The 11,085-nt window shown below is 41.8% G+C and overlaps 1 protein-coding gene across 1 annotated transcript; it reads right to left on the bottom strand.

The window, feature by feature from the left end:
• Positions 1–698: 698 nt before the first annotated feature.
• On the bottom strand, positions 699–1,637 carry LOC149862532 (olfactory receptor 6E1-like). The gene has a single exon (XM_090053976.1). The coding sequence runs from the start codon at positions 1,635–1,637 to the stop codon at positions 699–701; it is 939 nt and encodes a 312-aa protein (XP_089910102.1).
• Between the last annotated feature and the right edge of the window lie 9,448 nt (positions 1,638–11,085).

Below are 11,085 nucleotides of genomic sequence, written 5' to 3' on the forward strand. Positions count from 1 at the left end.
TTCCCTCTCCCTGCCCTGTATGGACATCGTATTCAGAAAGTAAACACATTTTCTTATCCAAACAGTATTGTCTAAAACAAAATTCTTTCACCACCACCCCCCCCACAAAAAAAAACCAAACAAACATTGGCATACAACTTCCAACCTTCTTTTACAGATAATGTTCAGAGCAAATACTCAAATTTCCAAATCCAGATTCTTAAGGGCATTAAGATAAATTGAGGGGTTTTCAGAAGTATCCAAGAACCTAATCCCTTTAGATGAGTTCTACTTTCTCTATTTTGTCTTTTTTAAATACAGGTGGAAGTGCTTCTAGAATGTGAATTCTGAAAACCCCAGTGAAGTGATTAGTGTTACCCAGTGTCTTTTGAAAATATAAAGATGTCTGAACTGGAATCCAAACTTTTGGAAGGCAGTGAGATCCTTCAGTAAACATCAGAGTGGGGACAAAATGGGGTTACATTCCATACTCTGCTCTGTGAAGTTGGGCAGGTTGCTTTACCTTGCCTTACCTTCGTGTCCCCTCTGTTTGGTACATTTGGGTATTAATGCTGGTTTACCTTTAACAGGGATGATCAAAATCTGCTATAAAAAAGAGTAACTTCTTGAGGCCTCCTTGCTGACTTGGTGGCCTACATGCTGATTCAGCTGCATAAGGCTGCACATCCCTTATGCCCATAGGCACTTTTGTCCATCCATCAGAGTCTCCACTTATTAAAAAACCTAGCACTTAAGTCTCTCAGTACCTCCTGTACTTGTTTGTTTCTCAGACTGTAGATGAAGGGGTTCAACAGAGGGGTGACCACCGTGTTGAGAATGGCCACCCCTTTGTTCAGGTCCAGTCCCCTGGCCCGTGTTGGCCGGACATACATAAAGATGCAGCTGCCATAGAACATGGTGACAACGATGATGTGGGAGGAGCAGGTGGAGAATGCCCGTTGCCTCTCTTTGGCAGATGGGAGGCGCAGAATGGTGGAGATGATATGGATGTAAGACACAGCTGTGATGCCCAATGTCCCTAGCAGTATGATTACAGCTAGAATAAAGTTAATCAGCTCAATAAGCCACGTGTCAGCACAGGCCAGTTTGAGGAGAGGCAGATTATCACAGAAGAAATGGTCAATGACATTTGGGCCACAGAATGGCAGCTGGGAGATGATAATGGTTGTTATGAGAACAGACAGGAGGCTGCCCAGCCAACAGACAATAACCAACTGGATACAGAGGTGGCTGTTCATGATGACCGGGTAGCGGAGTGGGTTGCAGATGGCAACATAACGGTCAAAGGACATAGTGGCCAGGAGAAAAAACTCAGTGATCCCCAGAAAAAAGTAGAAGAATAATTGAATGAAGCAAGCCATCACTGAGATTGTTTTTCTTACAGACAAGAGATTGTTGAGCATCTTGGGTATGACAACAGAGGTGAAGCCCATTTCTAAAACAGAGAAGTTCCGGAGGAAGAAATACATGGGGGTATGAAGGCGGCAATCCACCAGGGTGATGGTGATGATGACAATGTTCCCTGCCATGGTCAGGAGGTAAGTGAAGAGGAGAGCCAGGAAGAGCGGGATCTGCAGCCATCGGGTCTCAGTCAAGCCCAAGAGGATGAATTCAGTCACTGCTGTTTGGTTCTGCATGGTACCTTGCTTTCAAAACTCTTGGACTAGAGTAGAATAAACAGTTTGAAATAAATTGTATCCCTCTTTATGGGGAAGACCACCCAAAATTTTATGAAAAATATCATACAGAAGATGGTAGATTGTTTCTGTACTCCATTGTTTCGTGGTGCCTTGGCTACAGATGTTCACCAGCCACACTGGAGAATTTTTTTGTCCCAAGAACTTATTACTGATTTCAGATTATTCAGAAAACAGTAAGTAAGAGTTTATTTGACCTTGAGAAACTCAGGCTAGATACAAGGTTCTATGTTTTTTAAAGCAGCAAAGGTGCTTTGAGACCTTGTCTTTTTTGGGCCCAGTTGTCAAAAAAGGTTGAATAAAACTCAGTGTTTGGGACTAGGTCTTATCCTTTGAATAGTGTGAATAATGTTCTTCTGTCTTTCTAAAAGGTATACAGTAGCTCAGTCACTTATTAGGTTTTGATACAGAGAGAACTGGATTAAATCATATGATCTGAATCAAGTGGAAAATCAGGGCAGATGGTCAAAATAGTGTGTTATATTTTAAATGCTAAGGCCAGAGAGGATGATACTTATCAGTTTCAGCAGAACATATAACACAAAATCTAACCCAGCTCATGTTTATCTAATGCACTGGGCCAGTTCCTATTCCACCTTTAGATGCCTACATGGATTTAGGCATCTACATGTAACCCTATTCCACTCTACTCCATTCCCTGAAGAACTATTAATGTGAAAATCACATAGTTACTCCTCCTTGTCACTGACTTTTTTGTGTTATTGAATTATATCAATAGTTAGCTGCCCAGACTCTTCTGATGCAGAGAAATCAAAGGGGGTGACCCTCTTCTGGTGTAAATGGACATTGTTGCACAAGCTACAGCATAGAATCTGCTGCTGTTCATTCAGAATGTGTCACTGAGACACACATTACACAAGAAAACACTTTGGCAGAGTCCCTGTGCTCTGTCCATTACCCTAAACATGCATATAATTGATCACAGAAAAGTTAATACTCTCCAAAGTATCATAACCATCTTCAATAACAATAATACATTTTCAGAACAGTTATGATGTTACAGAACCACATCCATGGAGTTATAGAACAGAGCGCCAAAAGAAAAATGGAACAACCAGGACAAAAAAAGTCCTCTGCACAGCAGAGCAATATATCTTCTGTAACTATTGTGTCATACATGTTCTTATATCAACAACTGATGTGAAGGTGTAATAAACTGGAAGCACTTCCCATATTTTAGATGCTGTGTAATTAATTTTTCTTTCTGATTTGGACAAACTGGAGTAGGATATTATCTTTCTTATTTCCCAGTGTGAAAACTATTGATGCATCAAACAGCTCCTAACATTTATGGAATCTGATTGCTTGTTGAAGTCACTAGGAGCAAGGAAGAGGATTTTACTGAAACAGAGGAAAGTTTGGAAGCCAACAGGAAAAATGCAAACACTTCTCCACTCTATCATTCCAGCCAATTTGAGCATCCACAGTGATGTCACTCTGCCACTATATTAGGTTACAAATGTCCAGTGAAAACATTCCCCCGATTTATTCTTTTCCCTTGAACCATAAGATCTGTCCTTCTGTTGAACACCCATATAAGTGGCATCTTCAGACTTAAAATTACCCAGATCACCCATCTTGAAACCTTTTGAGTCTCAACCAACGCAATGCAAAAGCAATGCAGAGATTCCCCCTGACACCAGTCCAATCTGGGTTGGGGCTGCAAGAAGCCCATACAGTTCATAGTACTTACAGTTTTGGAGATGCAGATGATCAAGGGCAGAATCCTTTGTCAGAAGAAACAGCAGCTCTGTGTGACCAAAAGCAATCTGTGCCTGCTCAAGTTCTCTATTCTGCTCTGGTTCCACACATCTCATTCAACCCTTCCAAGCTCCAAGTTCTAGTTTTAACGGAAAGAGGATTTTTCCCAACTAATTCTCTCTTAGAAGGATAGTAGCAATGTTCTTCCCCTTCTTCTGAATGCAGAACTCGGATTTCATATCTTGGACAAGTCTGCAAAGCTCCCATTAAGTCTAACTCAAAAATCCATCCTGAATCATGAGCAACTGAGAACAGCAGCTGAGGTGTTGTTGCCTTTGCTGTTTGTGACTTCTTAGCATGGCTTTTTTTCCTCATTCAGTCACTTTATCAACCCAACCTATTAATCTCCCATTTCATATACACTGACCTAAAGCTTTTGGGGACATGGATAATGTTGACTTGAGATTGTGGGATGAAGAATGCTGTGTAGGACCTCTACCTCATCCACCTCAATACTAAATGACACCCAGCACAAAAACCTCTGCTGATCAGTAGTAATTTAAAACTATGTCCCCCAAATCCTGCTCCGGGCTTTAGTTAGAAGTTCTACTGGTGGAGATTTTAGAAATGTATGCAACAATAATAAAATATCTACACCTCCTTCCCATGAAGGAGGTAGGCTGTGGTGTGTGAGCTCCTCTTTGTCACCCCTAGCTGGGACCCAAGGGATCAATTAGACCTTGAGTTTTGCTGAAAAAATAAACAAACACATTAATTAATTAATTAATTAATAATAACCATTCCAATTCCTTTTTCTCAAAGGGTGGAGAAGTGGGAAAACTTGGCTACATTCTTTGCTGTCTACCTTCTAAAACATGTTGCAAGCCTCTTCATTTCTGTGGATGGCTCTGTGGAGAACAGACTGAACTGGGACTGTTCTTGGCTATGTCCTTGTCCTGCCAAGTGACATTCAGCATAACATTTCCATTGTCAGTGACTCTGTTTCCCCAGCTTTGCAAAAGAGACCCTGAACTTGATCCACAGCCCAATGTCTTTGGTTCCCTTCAGCTGACAAATGCTACTGAAGTGCAGTAGTCCTGAATCAGAACAGGCTCATGGGCATCTCCACTGAATCTTCAGTGCACAAAAGAAATAGGCTGCTTGCTGCTGCAGGGCAATCTAAATCAATGGGCTAAAACACCTGGGATCCTTAATGAATAAACGGAGGAAAGCCCAGTGCTTCTGAAGGGTGATTCAGAACCGCAAGGCTTTGAGTTGGGAAATGACTCCAGGTGGTCCATAGGTAACCATGAATACAAGGGCACATATAAAATCCCACCCCTCATCTCACCTCAGTGCCTGATTCAAGGAGGCAGCAGGTAAATTAGGGTAAACATGGAATAGGACAGGCACGTCAGGAAGTGTTGGTGTGTGGGGTACAGAATTAAGGCCAAGAAGTTATGTTCTCATCTTTGTGGCAGACTTTCTGCATGATTTTGGTTATAACGCTTACTCTCCTGACGCTTCTTGGCCATCTCCAAAAACTGGGGATGAAGTGATGGCCCATCCCATATGATAAGGAAGTCTTTAAGGTGTTTTCAGTTGTCTGAAGCCTCTCCATAGGCTTCAGATTCTCAGTAAAGAGAGATAGGGGGAGAGATGTTTTTATCCCCTTGTCAGGTGGTTAATACTGTACTATTTAAGCTGTATTTGAAAACACAATATAGACCACAGTCAGTTAGTTTACAGACAGGACATATCAGAGATAAAATCAGTCCATAAGATATCAAGTGACACCTTCTGCTTCCAAAAGAGTGGTCTGTTGTGGGGACCAGAGCAGGGACATGAAATGAGCAGAGCTCAGTGGATTGGTTTCACACTCCCATCATCAGATCCCAGGTGTTTGCAGCATCTGGGATCTCTTATTGAACATCTTCCATTCTTTCATATTTCCCTACATTGAACATAGACTGTGAAGTCCTCATGAAAGATTTATTTGATGATCTGGCTGTAACAAAATATGCATAATTAAATAGGGAAATAACAGGAAGTATCCAAAGTTGAGGTGACCAGACAAACACAGTATTCTGACAAGATAATTCATGTTCATCAAGTTTGGCACAGGGAGAAGGTTATTTATGTTCATAATTAGTTAAGGACATCTGGGGTAGTAATATATATTTGAAGAGCTTTCTAAAGTTATGAAAAGGGGGAGAGATGGCGACATTAACCCCAGTTAAAAAGACAGCTTTCATTGATAGTGAATGGGAAAGCAGACGTTTTTCCTGCACCTGTCAAAGTCAAGCCAAACATCCTGACTGACCTCAGTTAAGAGTTACAGTGAATTATTTGTACTGCAATTATGCATGCATGGACACCCATAGCAGCCAGGTTTGTACTAGCCACTGCACAAACACAGAATAGAGACACAGAGGGAAGCAAAGAGCTTCCAACCAAAGCAGAAGACAAGAGACAGTAGCTGACATTTCTGAGTGGGCACAAGGAAGCAATGAGACAATACTGGTCAAACTGAAATCCACTAGTCTGTTCTCATGGATTCCAGTTCTGTGACTGGTCTGCTGATTTGGGGGGGTTTTTTCCCCCCAAAAATGAAGATAAGGAAAGGTTGGGGAGAGGATTTTTAGGGAGGACATAGAGTGGGTGAGACAGCTTGGGACAAGCATGATGTACTGCGATCACTATCTAGACTGAGGAAGGACTTGATAATATAGTAAATATAAGAGACATTATGTCACATGTAGACATTCCAGGAGGCTCTTGGACATGAAGGCAATTTTCTTCTTCTTTTCTAACATGAAAAATATACATGAAGGCAGGAGAAGGATTCACACAGAATACTATTGATTCTAAGACAGGCATGGGGAAATTACTTTCATAGTGAAAGGGCTTGTGTGGTGCCAAATAAAAGAAGTCTATCATTTCTCTGTATTCCACATCTCCAAGTAATAGGCAGACTCTGAGCTGTGCTACTCCTGTAGTTATGTGCATAACACAATGCATTGTATGAGGGGTGCATATCACACCCAGAATATCTAAGCCCTTCTCTCCTGGCTACTGTGGCTGCTGGTGTTGCTACCAGAAATGACTACACAGCCATGAAATAAATATAAAACAGAACATGAGAGTGATCAGGCATTGGAACAGGCTTTCTAGAGAAGCTGCAAATTCCCCCTGCTTGGAAACTTTCCAAACCAAGCAAGACAGGCACCTGGCTGGCATGGTTTAGGCAGGGACAATTCTGCCTTCAGCAGGAGGCTGTACTAGGTGAACTTGTGGGATCTCTTCCAGCCCTACTTTCCCATGATCCCTTAGCACATATAAGAAACAAAAAAGAAAACAACAGTGTGGAGGATTAACTACCCCAAAAATGGAAAAGAATTAGAAATAAGACACGCATTTCAAAAGGAATGGGGAGGAACCATGGCGAAGGAGGCAGAAACAAAATTGCAAAGCAATTTCTGAGATCTCCACATCAAAACCGCATGGTTTTCAGGAAGATGAACCATAACCAGACAAGAATATTGGGCCTAATAAAAAATAAACAAACCTTGCGTGCAATTCAGAGGTCTGGATCATGAACCAGCAAGAATTCATGCTCTCTTTTTATTTCATGATGCATGTGTCAATGAATCCAGACACTTCAAGGTCAGAGAAAATACCCTGAAGTACAGATTTCTTAGGGCCTTTTTGACCTACTTGTTCTTGAGTGTGTAGATGTAGGGGTTAAACAGTTGGGTAACTACAAAGTACAGGAAGGAAACAGTCTTGTCAAAATCCTGACCACCCCTCTGAGCTGGACAGATGTACCTGAAGATGGAGCTGCTGTGTTAAATGCTGACTACAAGGAGGTGAGCAGAGCAGGTAGAGAAAGCTTTCTTCCTGCTGGTGGATGATGGAATGCGCAAGATGGTGGCAATGATGCAGCCATAGGAAATGATGGTTACTGATAAAGTGCCAAGTAAGATAAATATTAGTGAAACCAGCAACATGGCTTCATTCAAATGATGTGTGTGTCCATGCAAGAGAGCTGGAGCACAGGGTCTGTGTCACAGTAGCATCCCTTAACCCCGTTCACAATATGGCCCTCCCCACCCTGCCATTTCCATTCTCACAATGATTCTCCTGTAATATTTGCTTCATAGAATCACAGGGCTGGAAGGGACCCCAAACAATCATTGGGTCCAGTCCCCTGCATGAGCAGGAAAGACGTGGGGTCAGGTGACCCCAGCGAGGTGACCGTCCAGTCTTCTCTTGAAGACTTCTTGAGTAGATGATTGCACCACCCCTGGGGGGAGCTTGTTCCATAGTCTGGACAGTTGTGAAGAAATTTTTCCTAATGTTCAGCCTGAAACTGTCTTCCAGGAGTTTGTGGCCATTGTTTCTAGTTTTCTCTCAGGGCTCCCTGGTGAAGTTGTTCACTGAGCCCCTGATGTACACCTCTAATATAGCAGTAAGCTGCAATCAGGTCCCCTCTCAGCCTTCTTTTCTTTAGGCTGAAGAGTCTGAGATCCCTCAGCCTCTCCTTGTATGGATTGCCATGCAAGTCCCTTTTCATAAAGGTGGTCCTTCTCTGGACCCTCTTGAGCTTTAACCCATCCTTGTTGAAGTGCAGCACCCAGAACTGGATGCAATACTCCAGCTGCAACCGCATCAATGTTGAGTAAAGCCGGAGAATCACTTCTCTGGATTTACTAGAGATGCATCGACTGATGCATGCCAGAGTTTTATTGGCCCTAGTGGCTACTGCATTGCATTGCTGGCTCATATTCATGCTGGGGTCCATTGTCACCCCCAGATCCCTTTCATTTGTAGTGCTGGTCAGGTTAACGATGCCCAGCCTGTAGGTGTGCTAGCTAGGTATGCAAAACTAGCTTTCCTGTCTTTATTTCCAAGAGCTGCTCTGGCACCTTCCCAACATACCAGGCATTGAGACATCAACTCCCACCTCCAGTTGGCCAGGGATGATAACTGGCATCACACTTGCTATAAATAGTTTGAGGGGTGCAGGCATTAAGGGGCACCATTGACAGCCCAGAGATTGCATGTCCAGGGCCATAGCAAAAATGCTCATGGTGTAATCCTAACAGATTATTTAAAGAAAGCCCTGGCAGCTGGGTCTGGAAGGTCCCACTCCCCTACCCATACTATTTGTCTTGTTTCTCACCTGTCCCAGGACTTTTTTACTTATGGCTAACTAGTGACCCAGCTCAGTGGTTCTCATTTCCAGCCTGCATTTGCTTCTTTATTCAGTGCTTAGGTTGTCTGGATTGCACTTTAGAAATACCTAATTCTGTAGCAAAGAATTTTCATAAAGTCATAAGAACTGTCATAAGAACTTCCACAATTAGAAATCAGCAGTTTGTCTTTTCTTCTTTTCAACAAAACTCCTTGGCTAATTGGTCTCATGAGTTGAAGCCTGTAGTGACAGAGAAGGATCCTGAATGTCTGAGCTCTAATAAGAGGAAATCTTAAAAATAAAAAAATAAAAAAAAATAAAAAAGGAGTTATTTGTCATAGGGAATCATCATCAACAGCTATATCAGCTGTATCATTTGTCATAGGGGATCATCATTAACAGCTGTATCACCCAAAGGTATGTATCTAGAAATCCAGATTAGATCTGTTCTGTAACCAGAAGTGCTGTTTTAATGGTGTTCAGTTGTTGTCCTGTGCATTTTGAACATCTCCATGGTCAGAAGGTCCAAATAAGTTTGAGGGCAGATTTGAACTGTGGTGGTAGTAGAGGCAAGAGGCGGTAGAGGGCTAAAGAGTGAAAGGTCTAGAGGTGATACAGTGTAATACCAATACTGTAGTAGCTTTTGTGTGCAGTAAGAGGTAGAAGTCATTCCTGAGGGATGTGTGCTTGAAAGCACTAAGCCAATATTGTTCATGTCCCTGAAAACTCTCTGTTTTAATCTAAACTGGGAGATAAATCTGTTAGGTTAATAAAGAGATGGGACATAAATCAGAAGCTGACACTGAGACAGTTATGAGAAGCGCAGGTGATAGCACACCAGCCAGGATGAGATTTCAGGCTGCGTTGACAGCAGGAGAAAAATGGCAGCTGCCCAGGTGCTTATGAATTACAGGATCTCTAAGGGTCACTTTCAGCTTCAGAAAAGAAATGTTGCTGCTGAACTTCTAGTAGTCCCTGTTAATGGAGACAGTTAATTGGGGAATGTCCACTTCTGTGCCACTTGGGCTGAGGTCATACTCTTATGTCTTGGATTCAAAAATCTGATCCAAAAAACCTCACATCGACCACCTGACAACCCAGAATGATCTGTCTGAGAAAGGATGGTACTGTTCTCAAGATAAACAGCTGGGACAATTAAAGGAGAAATTTGTGGCACAGAGTCAAGGGAATAGAATAGTAAAACTGGTGCTAGGAAGGGGTTGATGAAATGCACAGAAGCAAACTAGCTTAAAGAAAGTGATCCAATGCAGATTTATATATATGTAACACAAAGAGTTGCTATTTCTTCTAATAAACATTTCTCTCCTTGACCATCTATATCTCCAAACCTGTAAGTACATTTTCATATTGATTAAAAACTGACTGTGATTCTTAGGGTCCTGTCAACCTACTGCAGCTTCTTTTGGAGAAAGCATAAAATGAGAGTTTGAGGGATTAAAAATCAAAGGGTCCAAAATATGAATCTATTTAATGGAAAGTATGCCAGTGGGCTGGGGATAGAAAATACAGTTCATGAAGGAAACATCTTTTGAATTTATAACCAGTGCATAGAGATGGAGTGACTCAATGGGCTATTAAGTCTTAAAAGCACTGGTGACATTGTCCTTGGAGTGGCATTGCAAAGGTCTGCATACTGCTCTTCATTTTATCAGATAACCTACAATTCTGGGGTGTGGGGAAACCAGATACTAGTTACAACAAAAGTCTGGGGGAGTAGGGAAATGTGAATTTAAAAGCTCCATCCATCCTTTTAGCTGTTTGCAGTCAATCATGGTCCAGTGCAGTTTTATAAGTTATCATCTATATCCCCAAACTCAGAAGAATGTTGTATAGTATTTTTGCATGGGCATAAATAACCCCAACCTGACTAGAGTCAAAGGAAACTTCTATCTGCCCTTTGATCAGCTTTGGTTGAGACCAGTACTTGGACCTCCAAGTGATTTAACAGTTGGCTATCCAAATTGTGCTGCTGGACATGTCTGATGATCTAAGGGAGATGATAGAGGTGGAATTCTTGCACCAGGAATATTGTGAACATGCAGAGACATCTGTAACATCTGACTGGATGTTCACACTAGCTGGGACAACAGATCAGTGAAGCATTTGAATTTCTTTTCTCTCCCCTCTCCCTTTTTTTTTTTTTCTTATTTGAGTAATATAAATCAAGACATACATCCAACCCTACATGTATGCTTCTCATACCCCCTCTCTGCCTCCCTCTCTTTCTGTTTCATCCTGTTAGTATGTTTATTGTCTCAGAAAACTTATAATGTGTTTCAAAATATTCAGGGATATTGGATGTCCATATCATATTCAGGAAGTCTGTTGTGTTTATTCTATTAACCAATCTCCAAGCACAAGGTGTCACCCCCTCACCTTTTTTTTATATTGTGTCTGGCTTTACTAATGTCATTAAATAATGATATTTCCTAAAGATATGACATACAG

This window comes from Crocodylus siamensis, chromosome 6 (assembly GCF_052110815.1).
Source record: "Crocodylus siamensis isolate JL-2025a chromosome 6, ASM5211081v1, whole genome shotgun sequence".
Taxonomy (NCBI): domain Eukaryota; kingdom Metazoa; phylum Chordata; order Crocodylia; family Crocodylidae; genus Crocodylus; species Crocodylus siamensis.

Coding starts and splice junctions, on each gene's coding strand:
- LOC149862532 (XM_090053976.1), bottom strand. CDS start 1,637: ATGCAGAACCAAACAGCAGTGACTGAATTCATCCTCTTGGGCTTGACT.